The sequence below is a fragment of the Amblyomma americanum genome, chromosome 7 (assembly GCF_052857255.1).
Source record: "Amblyomma americanum isolate KBUSLIRL-KWMA chromosome 7, ASM5285725v1, whole genome shotgun sequence".
NCBI classification, from domain to species: Eukaryota; Metazoa; Arthropoda; class Arachnida; order Ixodida; family Ixodidae; genus Amblyomma; species Amblyomma americanum.
The window spans coordinates 93,373,958-93,388,622 of NC_135503.1; the positions used below are offsets into that span (position 1 = coordinate 93,373,958).

Consider the following 14,665-nt stretch of genomic DNA (forward strand, 5'->3'; position numbering starts at 1 on the left):
TCTCTAATTGAAGACAAGGGGTGAGGGAAAGATATTTATGCCGACTAGTGCAGGCCTTCGCGCTATGCAGGATACTCTATGCCACCCTTTATCTCAAATTTCCGAAAGCAGAAAAGGACAAACTGGATAACATGATACGGCAGGCCTACAAAGCTGCTTTAGGACTCCCACTAAATACCTCTACCGAAAGGCTTATGCTGTTAGGAATGCACAACACCTACAATGAAACGAAAGAAGCACATTTAATGGCTCAAACGGCGAGATTCGCCAATTCCAGAACTGGCAGGAGTATTCTTACCAGGCTTGAAATTAACTTTCAACCTACGAATAAAGACGCTAAAGTAGACCTGCCCCGCGACTATAGGACGGCCCTACTAACCAAACCACTTCCCAAAAACATGCACCCTCTACACCATGCAGGTAGAAGACAAGCACGAGCCAAAGCCTTACATAATAAATACGGACAGTGCGCTGGAACAATTTATGTAGATGTGGCAGAATACAAACATACGAATGCCTTTGCAATTGTAGCTGTGAACGAGAATGGTGACCACACCGTCTCGGCAACAATCAAAACGAAATCCTCTGAAACGGCATAAGAGGCGGCTATAGCCCTCGCCCTAGCGCATATTCAAGAAAGCATCATTCCCAGCGACTCAAAATGGCTACCAATAATTTCGCAAAACGACGAACTACAAACACCCCCCTTATAATCCTTAACACCACCCAAATTACTCCCAACTGATTTCGTTCACAGCCCATTCGGGGAATCCGGGGAACGAGGCAGTCGACCGGGCAGTGGATGAGTCTGGCTCCGTAAATTGCACGAAGGACTCCATGATCACATATCATGATCAAACCAATCATTTTAAAACTAGAGAGGAGAACTGTCCCCCCTCCGGACAAAAGCCTGCCTAAAGAACAAGAGGTTACGTGGCGTCGTCTACAAAAGAAATCGATACGCACCCCATCACTCCTCGCGCACATTTATCCAGATCTATACAACCCGAACTGTAAACACTGTGGCGAACGAGCCAACTACGATCACACACTGTGGGATTGTAAAATAGAGCCCCCTCCGGGTGGTCCAGTTACTGCTCCTCTCTCGAGCGGTGGTAGGCCGTGCTGGCTAGCTCTGACCCCAGAACGCAAGTTCTGGCGGTGGGATGGGCTAAAAAAAGTCGTCGAGGGCTGTGTACTCTCGACCACTTAACGCGACCTCTTACCGAGCTCTTTCCGACGAATAAAATGTTTTGCAATCAATCACAGAGCACTAGACCAAAATGAATTTAAGCAAGCTGGCCGCCTTTCCTACGGGCTTCAAGAAACATTCGCCGACCGTGATGCATGTAACGCCAGTAAGTGCGCACTGTTAAAACTACTCTCGACGCAGTTAATCCGCTATAGCATCTTGCTTCTATGTAATGCTTACATAATAAATTTAAATCACGCGCACGCGCTGCCTTCTAAGATCACTGGAGTGTTGACTACTGGTGAACTCCAGTCCCCTTAAAGAAATTTTTAGGTCCTTAACCAAGCGCTGAGTAGGTTCCGCCTTTTTCACAAGATTTGGCGCCTTCTGGTGTGCGGCGAAAATTCGTCCACTATTGGTTGGAAACAAAACAAACCGATGTGGAAGACGCAGGCGCGAAGTGGGCTTCCGAGGTGGCAAGTGTGCGTGCGTGCGTGTCTGTGCATGTGTGTGTGCGTGCGCGCGCGCGCGCGCGCGTGTGTGTGTGTGTGTGTGTGTGTGTGTGTGTGTGTGTGTGTGTGTGTGTGTGTGTGTGTGTGTGTGTGTGTGTGTGTGTGTGTGTGTGTGTGTGTGTGTGTGTGTGTGTGTGTGTGTGTGTGTGTGTGTGTGTGTGTGTGTGTGTGTGTGTGTGTGTGTGTGTGTGTGTGTGTGTGTGTGTGTGTGTGTGTGTGTGTGTGTGTGTGTGTGTGTGTGCGTGCGTGCGTGCGCGCGTGTAAGTTCTTTCTTGACAGCTGCCACCATCTGTCGCATGCGTCTGTCACTAATATAAGCTTCGCAAGCGCAGTGTGAGCTGGCGGTTTGTTTTCAACCAAATCCGCTGGAGGAGAAAGGGTGCACATGTGCAGAGCGGCCGTGTGCAGCAGGCGGATTGCAGCTACATGTAGTCGGCCAAACATGGAGGAAGGAAAGCTTAGAAGAGGCCCTCGCTTTCCAGCTGCACGCTAAAAAGTTCGCCGCAAATCATGTGTTCCCGCAAGAAATACTGGCAACCAGTAGCAGCGTTGGGCGCAGCGGCGTCGTCTGCTGCATTCTGATGCGCATGCGCAAACGCGCTGAGATGGCGGCGAACCTTGCGAGGCAAGGCCTCAAGTCCGCCTTCCGAAAATGCAATGTTACGGCCTCTCCTAAATTCTTTCCTTCCACCATGTGGCCAAACAAAAATGTAGGAAACAAAAAAAAACGCGCTGTTCCACATTCGCGTTGACACACAACACTAAACTGATGACAAGCTCGCTCTTTCAGCCGGTTTTATCAGAGGATTTCTGTACACATTAAGACAGGACAGCGCAGTCAGTTACACCGAAATGACCACTTCATTGAAAAAAAATAACATGCATTAGCTCAGCTAATCCAGGATATACAAAGCGAACGCGAGATTGAGGTCTCCACTGACCCACGGAGCCGGTTGAACGCCTTTGCTTTCGTGAAAATGAACGGCCTTTGCAAAGTTGTCAACGTCAATGAACTCTATGAACGCCGTCGGCTCACTTGTTTTGTTAGGTTTTTGAGGAAAGCAAATGGCACAGTAACCGTCTCACATATCTCGGTGGACACCCGAACCGAGCCGTAAAAGAAGGGATAAAGGAGGGAGGGAAAGAAGAAAGAGAAAACTGAAAATTGAAAGTTGCATTTTGAGGAAAGGCGCGGCGCTGCGCAGCGGCGGAACACCTGTGGCTCGGTGCCACTAGTTGCGCATGCGCAGTTGTGACTAGGGAGCGAGAGAGAGAGAGAGACAGAGAGAGAGATATAGAAAGAGTTGGCGGCAGCCACCTGCGCCGTACGTGATGTCACTCGTGCTCCGACATACGCCGGCTCGCGCGAAGCGCGGTGTTGACTAGCGTAGTGAAGCTTTTCGCTTCAAAACCGCCTGATTTTACGTCGCCCTCTGTTGCTTATAATGCGAGGCTGATTCCAAAGCAGCATTACCCCGCCCATACCACGCACCAGATCTCTCCTAATAGGGCCCGTGAATCAAAACCTTGAACATTGAGTAGGCCGATATACAGAGGCTAGACACTTGTGAGATTAAGCCGAGCTCCCCAGAGCTGCTAAAAATTAAAGAATGCAGAGAAACAAAACAATGAGCGGCTTCGGAAATGGTTGGCGGCCAAGGTCGTAGGTGGCGCCACCCTATACTTCCTTCCGTGAAGTGGACGCCGGGATGACAAATAACAACTGTCTAAAGCAACCTGATGGCATCAGCACGGACGCTGCTACACATCACTTCCGCTCCCACCTGTATAAAGCTAGCATTGAGCAGCACGTGAACGTGCAGGTTAGCGGTGACTCAACGAAGTTATATGCTAGAACTTCTGAAGCGGAAGCGAGGAGTGACGGTGGCATCCGTCATCCTGCAAAGAAATGAAAGGGCCTTTAACTCATGGATATTTCCTTCTAAAGCCTTCCAGATGTGGCGCTCGACTAAATCCTCTGAAAATTTTTATGCTATTTGGTTTACGGGCAAAATATTAGTTCACACCATTGCTAGCAAGAATAATATTTTTTCCTTGGTTGAGCATTTAGAAAAGCTTGCGGTCTAATAAAATAAGTTATGCAAAATCAGGTGTTTCATGGGCACTACAATGTTTTTGTTTATATGTACACAAATTCTAAAAATATTGTGGGATAAAATACGAAGCCAATCGCTTTTCGTTTGTTGGTAGTTAATATTCACACAAATAACGTTAAATTGTTGCTGATCTGGGAATTTCAAGAATATACCATTATCTTCGTGACTTATTGCACTATAATGCAAAAGCTCGCAGGGTGAAGCGGCACTAAGAGAAATTAATCTCCCTGCCTGTATGATGGCATCTTTCCAGGTAAAAAAAGAATAATTACACGAAAAACGCCCATGTCTAATTGTGCAGTTGTAAGGAAATCGCCTGGCGGCATATGCAAAGTGGTATTAAAAACATAACGAACATTATTCGCATCTGAATTCACGTTATTTCTCAATTTTCTCAGATAGAGCAGAAAAGAAAATTCGATGGATGCGCCAAACACCTGATCTCCTAGAAACGTTTATACTGGTGCGCCCCTCCCTCAACCTTTAAAGTCACTCAATAGACTAGGACATTTCTTTTTTAAGAAAAATTCAGGGGGGCACTTTGTTGACCTAAAGTGAGGTCAGGCGAAAACCTTTAGTGCGGTGTTGCTGCTTCTGTCACTGATGTGTGGTTAAGATGTTGATTAAATGCAGAATTGTTTGTGAACCTTAAATGCTGGAGACACTGGAGGGCGTTTGGGAAGCATCCGTCTGATTCGACGCCTTTCCGCAAACACTCTCCAGCGTCCTCGACAAGGAGAACTACATATGCGCTGGCAGGAGGTAGCGTGGTCTTTAGCACGCTCGGTTGCGGAACGGAAAGATGGCGGTTGGAATCCCATTGTGCACATAGATTTATTTTCTTTATCGAGTTCGTGAAGAGCGTGACATCGGACGGACAGGCTCGTGGCCGCGTAGATGAGCCATAAAGGCTTTCGTCTTAATATTTTGTCAAAGTATTATATTTTGTGCACCAAAGGAGCACACTTTTTTTAACAGATCGAGTGCAACACCTGAAACATTTGAATAAAATGAGCCCGACTCGACTTTCCCTCCAGAAAGTGCAGAAGTAAAATGAATTGTTGATACGAAGCGAAGTTCCTACTTCCCGAATCACTTCACTTGGGGAAAAGGTTTATCCAAATGAGATAAGCAGCTTTGCTCAGACTAAAGGCCTGTTCATGGAAACGGCTTTAGCTGGTTTTATAAGAATGACGGCTACTCACGTTTATATTATCTGACAACGTGGAAATATAACCGCATTTTAGAAAAATGCTTGCATCTTCCAGTGTTTTTTTATCTACACGCGTGGGCTTAATTGTGCTGATTGTTCCATACCATTTGCAGGCGCTCGCGTCTGTTTTCTTCGCAAGTGTTTACTGAATGGCACATTTTCCACAAGACAAGCTATTGTGGTGAAGCGCGTTTTGTATGCTTCGCATGGGTTAATGGGTTACCCGTACGATTGTGCACAGCCGCAACGTAGACAGCAATAAATAGGCGTCGAAAGAGGCGTTCGGCCACATCCTGGCTCTCTAACGACCAGGCGCAGACTTCGGTTGTCGAACTATTGTTTACCAAATGCACTGCAGCCGAGCACCACCATAACGAAGTTCGGTAAGGACAAAATTTTTGGGACGACAAAGTATTTTTGCTTCCCACGCAAAATACCGTACGATTCAATGAGTGTAATCCATGTGGGCTTGTGAAGAAGCGGTGTGCAATTTCTCCTTGTGCCTGAGTGTAACAAATGGACAAAGCGCTGGAAGCGTGCTTGTGTACCAGGTGCGTCAGGGAAGGCCGTCAGGGATTTTTAAAATATGGTTTTGTGAGGTAATTACGAGCTTTTCGCGGCATACTAATACAAGTGTTATCGGATATCAGAAAACAGGCGTATCGTGTTAACTATAGTGTGGTGGGTAACAAAATTTCAAAATTTTTAATAAATTATATTAAATTTATAGCTGTTACAGATAGGCACCTGATGGCAATCATAGATTTTTAGCCGGCCCTAAGTAATAGCCATATCAATTTTTAGAATTCTGAAAATGCGATTAGCTCGCCGCTGTGACCCAACAAATTAAATCGCGCAATTCGAATATCAGGCGGGAACTGTCTTAGGCCCCTGATAGTTTAACTTGCTATTCTGATTTCGACAGTATGCTTTCAACCTAAATTCGCTGCGTCATGAATTAAATGGCGCGAGCAAATACGTGCTCTTGCGACATTTAGCAACTGTTTATCAACTTTTCCTTTCCTTTGGCCTTATATCCGCTGTTCATATATGTGATATATGTTCGTGATGCTTAACCGTCCTACTCTTGCCTGTCGTTCTTTTTCCTTCATTTTTTTTTACTCCAGCCACTACGCTTCTTCCGGAACCGACTACGTGAAGCGAAACAAAAATAAGTGCTGACTGATTGTAGTGTTCAGTTTATTCCTTGCTGGAGTAACACAAGCCTGCGTTGAAGACGGGGCTCTTGCAACGGCTTTGCACTGCTTCCTCAGTTCAGTATAGTAAAAGCGTGACGAATGAAACAGCGCTATAACGCAACATAACAAAGGCACCATGCAACATACAAACGAGCGTTGCCGCCTTGCCATAGTTCTTTGTGGCGGCAGTTCTGAGCTGTTAACGATTTATTTGAGCGCTGTGAGCCATCTGCGTTAATGTGAACGTCAAAATGCCGGTGATTTCTGTCCCTAGTCGTTGCCACCACCATCATCAACACCGCTCACGTCCACTGCAAGACAAAGGCCTCACACTCGTCCGATTTACCACGTCATGCGCCAGTCGCGGCCTCGTTATGGCAGTAAACTTCCTAATTTAATCGGCATGTTCAAATCTATGCAGTGCTCGGCCTATTCCTCAATTCCCTTGGAAATTGTTCGTTACATGTATTACATTACGTTGATGACATTCTCCCCCCCCCCCCCCCCATGTCCGATTTCTCCTCTTTATTTTCGCTAATATATCATTAGAGAAACCTTGTTCCATAATCCACACTTGTTTCTGCCTCTTAGTGCTAGCCATGCAATTATCTTTTTGATAGCTCTCTATGCTGTCCCCAAAAGCCTTAATTATAAAACTTAATTATAAGGGTTTTGGTTAGCCTTCACGTTTCAGCACTTTATATAAGTACTGGCAAGTTATAACCGTTTCATGTTGTTCTCTTGAATGATACAGGTGCGCGCCAAATTAATAGCACCCCCTTATTATTCCCCTAGTCATATCACCGTAAGGTTCGAATCCTCAACCACTACCTGGTCTAGATAGACGTAGCTCCTTACTTCTGCCTGTGATCTTGCGTTTCGTCTTCGTCTTGTTTCAAGCTGAACTTCCCAAGCTTGCATCCACTCCAACTCACCTAATTCAGCATCGCCGTACGTAGTCTGTCACTACTTTCAATACCTCAGTAATGAAATTTTGTCTCCTTGCCACCATTACCCTTCTTTTCTTACTTTGGCTCCTTAGGCGTGTTTTTGTACCCTTGATATACGTCTTTTCCCCCTGTGTAGTGCCTTCTGTTAGTACAACAACCTTCGTTACTCCCTCCTGTTGTCAGTGGCGCATTGCCTTGCTACGACTCGCCATTCGCGTAAATTGTGTTGTTTGCCACTGTGGGGTCATTCCTGCCTCATGTCAGCGAGGCTCAGCCAGGTCAAAGAGGATGCATGCTTCATTTCGGGTCTAATGTCCTCAAACTTCATTTTTTTCCTCTGCTCTTAACTTCAAGAATGCGTACCTTGGTATTTTGGCAGTCTTTAGTTGCATTAGTTTGAAATTCAATTGAAAAGTCGAAAGGCCAAAACGCCTTGCCTCGCACACAACACTGTAAAAGAAGCGGTCATTTCAATGCGTATGCTATTAGTCGGCAACCGTACGTCGGAGAATGTTTATGGGTTTATGGGTTTATGGGTTTATGGGGGGGTTTAACGTCGTAAGGTAACTCAGGCTATGAGGGACGCAGCAGTGAAGACCTCCAGAAATTTCGACCACCTGGAGTTTTTAACGCGCACTGACACCTTTATTCAGGGAGAAAGTTCACCGCAATCCAGACATACACCACGCACGAAATATCTCTATAGCGGTGAACTTTTTGTACATGAAGTTTTCGACGAAAGTGCACACTAGAAGAGAACATTTCGCGCGAAATTTAATTACTCGAAGAACTTCTGCTTAAGGTGTCAGCGCTTTTTATTGTGTACTTTACGCTTTATTGCAAGCATGCTACAAAGATCACCATAGGTCTCTGTGTGCAGCTCTTATCCCATGTTCTGTCTTCCTGACAGCAATGAAGTCTCTATCGTGCAATGCATCGGTGCCTTATCAATCACCATCTATCACGCTAACAAGAAGTTTCTGTTGTCTCCAGTCGGTGTAGTATCAGGTCCTAGTGACTTTGCATTATGCAGGCTGTATGCAGTGCTTAAGAGTGCCGACTCCAATGTACGTTACTATGTACTGCTACGGTGATCATAACCGCGCATGAATTCATCTCTTCAGCAGCCAGCCGCTGCTTGCTGCGCTGCTGATAGCCTGACGGTGAATTGAGACACGTGTCCACATAAAACACAGTAAACGTTTGAAACTGAAGAAGACCTATAAAATTTATTTTGTGGAGTTTATTTATACCTGGAAAAAAGCAGTCATCGCGAAATCAGACAATATTTCAGTGTGCACTTCGTAGTAAAGGATGGAAGTCTTTTTCGAAAGGGTAACCCCACATCCCATATGTTTGTGACCTGAGAGTTTTTCACAATTGAGAGCGACAAGCCCGCATGAAATTTCCTGACGGGCCATCAGCCACTTCACTACGCTCTCACGCAGCCCGATGACCGCTACGTGTAGGTTCGAGGACTGGCAACATTTACTTCGTCTTTCCCATTGTCTGCTTTCTTTTGTTTCGTTCCCGTAGTTGCAGGAACCCGGAATTGCCGTCAACGTGGACAAATGGAGAACTTCACCGAGGAAGGGAGAAAGGAGAGCTTTCTTCGCCGCTGACATAGAAGCCCCCTCACGTCTCCCGAAGCCCGCATAGCTTCGTATCGCAGTGCACGAACAGGGATGCAACCGGCGTAGAGCATTTTTCGAGACCGGAGTGGTCGGGTCGAACATCTCGGGCAGCTCAGGTAAGACTCAGCGGGTTTCTGTATGCGCCAGACAGGCGGGAGACAGCGAGTTACAGCCAGCTTGTCTTCGAAAAACCGTGGTTGCAACTTCCTTCAGTCTAGGTTTAGGTTTTTGTAGCGGGCCACACATGACGCAGGGTGCAGTTGCTACTCCAACGCTCGTCAGCTGGTACATGAGATTGCTATCCATGCGATCCTATCACTGCCTAGTAAAGCTCTCTTTGTCACTCCTTCACACCGGGGAATAAGCTGAGAGATTGTTCCTACATCGCTCAACCTAAAAGCAAAATACAGAGAACCTGTCGGAATTTCAAAATACGCTAGGCTGAAGCTAAGCATTGGCTATTATATTGTTACGAGGGGCAAGCCAAGGAAAGCACGACATGACGACAGAATTAAGATATGATTTAATGGCTCAAGGGCCTAGCGCGAGCACTCCGTCCCGCGCCACTGCCCTCTTCTTCGTCTTCATAACAATATGTAACTGTATTCACTTTTCCTGCAGATGCGTTATTTTAGGTAGCTTCTCCTTAAAGGACAGTCGAGAACAAATTGAAGTTGGCCTTATTCGAAAGATCGTCGTGCTTTAACGAAAGAGAGGCGATCTTCACTGAAAACGAAGCTTTTATAAGCTAGGAAAGACGAGAAACAGGTGTCGCCACTACCAACTTATTTTGCAAGCAAACCACGGTGGCGTCAAGAAAGGGCTTTTGCTCAGATCGCTGAGGCCAGGCTACACCATGGTTCAGTTCGATACGGTGATCACGGAGGTCATTCACGCACTGTCTCGACGTAGCGAGTTTCATTCGAGCAGTAGGGAAAAGTTTCTACTTTACTCAGAAATGAATTCATCTGTTCGGGCTGAGCATAAGTCAATATAGCAAGAAAGACGCATACAGTCGATTTTTATTGAAATCAAAAATGGCACGGAGGTGTCCTCAGTGTTTCTTTCAAGGACCAATAAAGCTCTAGCTAATATGAGTGCAATGAACCGCGGCTGGGTGAGCCCCGTTTTTCTTGAACAGGAGACACAGCTCTGTTGACCACTGAGGAGATTGAATTCAAATAACACCACAAAAAGAAAACAGCACACATGTCTTTTTGTTCCGTGCTCCAGTACATAAAGTGAAGGAAAGTTAGGCAAAATAAGTAAAAAACTCAAATCCAGGATCCTTGGAAATTACTTACTGTTGAGTATTGTAAGGTACTGTTGCAGAAATGTTGAAGGTAATGGCGCATTGTTCCAATCTGCAGCAAAACCTTTCTTTTAAAGTTTTTCCATTGCTCGCATCGAGTAGTTAAGACCGCCATAGAAAACAAACTGGGAACGCTTTTGACGACAGCAAAAACGTTAATAGCAAAAAAACTCAAGCCCGCCGAGGGACAATCTGAGGATATATTGATTGTTATAGTTGAATCTTCCGATATATGAAAAAACGGCGTGAGAAGGTCGTCGGTGTTTTGCATCTGGTTGCCTCTCCGAGCAGCAGTGAGATTTTCCGAAAGTTGTTGGGGTGGGGACGCCGCCGTCGAACGTTACATAACAGAAGATTTTCTCAGCAAGCAAGTGCAGCTCTCGTCCTGTCGTGCTGGCTCACTATCCTAGTCCCCGTCTGGTTCGTGCTGCGAAATTCTTATATTATTCATCAACACCAACTGGCACTAAAATCGGGGCTTCGTCAGACGTTACTTGGCTTATTTCGGGATTCCCCTTGTGTCTTCAGTTAATTCCTTTCTGCCGAAAGCCATGATGCTGCAGTAAAAATTCAATAGCCATTGAACAACGGGCGACACGAAAAACGAGCGCTAGCTGGCATGCGATAACGAACACGCACATAACGATGCAACCCAAGCGGGATCCATGTCCCGCTGCCCGAGGTCACACTCTGCCGCACGAACGCTTTTTGGCCATACTACTACTACTACTACTACTACTACTACTACTACTACTACTACTAGCTACTACTACTACTACTACTACTACTACCATTACTACTACTACTATACTACTACTACTACAACTACAACTACTACTACTAATACTACTACTACAACTACTACTACTACTGCGATCATAACTAGAAGCGCACTTTTTCCTGAGGTCAACAACGACAGTAACCTTCGCTTTAACAGCTAAGGCTTTAACAAATTTCCTTCGGAAGGAAATTTCACCGGCGGTCACCTTTCACAGACCCACCACTGTAGCTCAGTGTATTTGGCGTTCAGCTGAGGCTGCGACATTTGCATGGGGGGGGGGGGGGGGGGGGCAGAAACGGACATGCGCTGTGCGATGTCAGTACACGTTGAACATTTCCAGGTGGTCCAAATTAATCCGGAGCTCTACACTACGGCGGCCCCCGTAGCACAAGCGGAGTTTCATAATCATCATGAAGCTTATAGCGCGTAACGAAAAACGCAGAGAATAAACACGACGGACAGAGACACAGCGCTGTATCGTCCAGCACAGTGACAGAAACTCACTGAGATAGTGGAGTGACCAGCGTACTAATCGGAACACTCCGGGGTGGTATTCGAATGCATCCATTTAAGTACAAGTAGCTGTGCCCCCAAAGAGCTGTTCGCGCAGAACAAACAGGGAGGTTAGTCTATCTGGTCCAACCAATTCCAACGGGAGGCCCAGTTACTCTACTTCGCATTGGGTCTCCTGTGTGGGTCTCCTCTTCTGCCATCAAGAGAGGAAGAAAAGTCAAAGATCCGCTTCTGCCTTTATTTTCTTTCAGAAAGTGGGCAATGCGTCCGACTCTGATCACTGCCGTGGTGGTCCTGCTGCGCCTTGCGGAGGCGCAGCTCTCCTACTGGCACGTGCCGGCCCGCTCCGACAGGCCTCAGTTCCGCGACGTCGATGAGGTGATGAACACGCTGTCCAACCGGGGCTACGCTGCCCTGGTGGATGACGACGAAGAGGACACCCCCATTGGCCGTCTCCATCGGAAACAAGCCCTGCTGTACGTCGCCCAACTGAACTGGAGTGTCATCAACATCGAGGCGGTGAGTGTGCGTTGCGTCGCGCGCTTCTTTGACTGCGACTGTTCTTCTGCCGTCTAGTACAGGTAGACCAAAATTTTCACCTTCCTGCTTTCGCACATTTTTGTCAGCCGGCGGTTGCACACCTCACATTCATAATAGTAAGCTCATTGGATTGCGGCTCGTGTTAAAGCTCACCCCCTGTCGAAAAATACGACACAATTTTTCGCCGTCACAACAGATTTTTTGTAGTAGCAACAGCACTATATAACATACTACAGAAAGATACAAGAGTGCTACCAAAAAATATGCAAAAGTACAGAAAAATCATTTTGACGTGTTTTTTTCTACTGGGAGGCCTGAATAACATATAGAGCATGTCGTTGTAAGCATCCACTGCATAGTATATGGCCACGTAAAGCGTACAATTTATTCATGGCCTCCTATAGGTAGAAGTATTTCTTATCCGGTGAAGCTTGCGACAGCGCCGAATGCCTTACAGGTACTGAAGGCAATGAATTCCCGCTAGAGACCGAGTGACAGTATTTTTGGTTACTTTTAACTGCTTAGTTCTCTCTTAGTTTTTACTGCCTAGGAGCAGTTCCAGATGTGACTGCTCTATACTCCACCTAATGCTGAACTGGTGTCTTTTGATCTCAAGGGTGGGTGCAAAACCTGCAAGAGGGCAGGCAAGGGAGTCGGAATTTAGTTTTCTCTCTTCTTAACCGTAGCTTTAGATCTCAACCGTAAAAAAAAAAATTCTTGCTATTCCCAATCTCCATTTTTTCTTCGCTACCGTTGTCAAATTCGATGAAAGAGAAACAAAATGCTTCATTGAAAACCAACAATTTTTCACAGCCTCCAAAAATGCTTTTTCGGAGGGGGGGGGGGGGAAGAGGCGGAGATGGTTTAGGAAAATATAGAGATTGAAAATATGAAATAAGGATATTTAGAAGGAAATTTTAGAAAACGAAGATTAGAAGTAATGAAATTTTGTGCCATAGCAATTTTCATGCTGGTGTGCGTAAATTTTTAGATGGGACCGGTTCCTTTTCCTCTTGCCTCCTCTGGCTGTTGGTGCTGTTGGTGATTATGCCGCGAAATTCGTGACTCAGCGACACGTCTGCCTTCTACTACACATTAGGAGCGGGAGACCTCCGTCAGCCTTGCTTCTCACCAAGTACAATAACTAGCGTATTTTGGGGGGACTAACCATTTTAAACTTAGAAAATTAGGAACTGTGTCTGATTTATTTCTTCAGTGTATGGCTTCCGAGGAAGATATTTGTTTGTTTGGTACTGAGAAATGTCATTTTTTAGCACAAAGTGTTCTAGCCTGTCGCCGTACGGTCCTAGGAGGGGCTTGGTGTAGATATGTGGATCTGCCCAGTTTGTTAGAGCTCGGGCTATATCATTCGCTACCTCATTTCCATCTAGGCCCTCGTGTTCAGTCGTCCATGTTCTTCTGTGCCTTTGGGAAAGTGTATTTAATATAGTGCTCGCAATTCCGCGAGGTTCTCCAGGAAGGTTGTCCCTGCAGGCTTGTTGGCAGTCCGTAACTCCCATCACTTCGCGCAATGGCTTCCCACGATGGCTTTGAGTCCTGATAGGGACAGCTATGGCCGGTGATTCCGATTCCGCAGGATACTTGGCGTAGATCAAAGCCCTGATAATTGGCCTCTTCTGGTTGTCGACCAAAGCTATCGTGCATTTTCCTCGGTTGGCATAGGCATCGATGTCCACGTCGACCGCTTCCAGGTCTTTAATAGTTGTTTTGCCGGGGCTTGGACTCTGGCTTTACTTCTACCCGTTCTGCCACTCGTGGTGCATGTGTCTTAGTATCGGGTTTACCTCAATCCTCTCTCTTGCGGGTGTCGAAATTTGGGACTAGCTCTCACCAGTCCTTAGTGCAAGTCATAGCTCCAGTCTCAACAGGATTTCCTTACCCGTCTGTCTTGTTGTTCGGAGTTGTTTTGTTGTCTGCGAGGTTCAGGGCCATATTTAGGTCACCTTATTATGGTGTCAATGGCCCTTCTATCAGCGATTCCTATCTCTTTATAGGGAAGCCCGTAGGTAATTCCGCTTACGACAAGGCGCCCTTCTATCAGCGATTCCAATCCCGTGATATGGGAGCCCGTAGGTAATTCTGCTTACGGCTAGGCGAAGTGTGTCTTCCTCCTTCATCCATTTCCTTTGCCAGGTTGCCCTTCTAATAATTCTTGAAATGTGGTTGACTGTGGCTTTGAGAGTCTTAATTCTATGATACGCTCTCAATCGCAACCCAAAAAATAAAATCTTGTCTTTTTTAATTTTTGGTCTCGGAGGTAGAGTTCAACTTCTCCCGAGGACTTGTAACTTTTTCTGCACAGCCTGATAAGTTCAATTTTCTCTGGGGACAATTGAAGACCGCTCTCTTCGGCGAATTCCTCGCCCAAGTCTGTACCTGCTTGCAGAGCTTCTTCCATCTGCGCGAAGGATCCCTGTTTAGCCCATATGGTGATGTCTTCGGCGCAGAAGGTGAAGCTGACACCTTCGCGTGTTAAAAGATTTTTGGCTACGTTTAGCACTGCTGTTGTAAAAAGCAATCGAGAGACTACGGAGCTCTGCGGCGTCGGTTTGTTGGGCATGGGTACCGTGGATGACCGGATCTCCCCAGTCCCTATGGTGGCTGTTCACTCATCCCGTTTCTTGGAGGCAGGTGGCGTCAGGTGGTACGGTTTGATTTGGAATTAACCTTTGCAGGGAGCC

The 14,665-nt window shown here is 46.3% G+C and overlaps 1 protein-coding gene across 1 annotated transcript in view; it reads left to right on the top strand.

Moving 5' to 3' along the window:
• The first annotated feature begins 11,676 nt into the window (after nucleotides 1–11,676).
• LOC144097336 (sphingomyelin phosphodiesterase-like) overlaps nucleotides 11,677–14,665 on the top strand; it is a 50,793-nt gene continuing 47,804 nt past the window's right edge. The window contains exon 1 of the mRNA XM_077630078.1: nucleotides 11,677–11,942. Within this exon, the coding sequence (XP_077486204.1) occupies nucleotides 11,685–11,942 (258 nt within the window). The 5' untranslated portion in view covers nucleotides 11,677–11,684. The remainder of the gene's footprint in view (nucleotides 11,943–14,665) is intronic.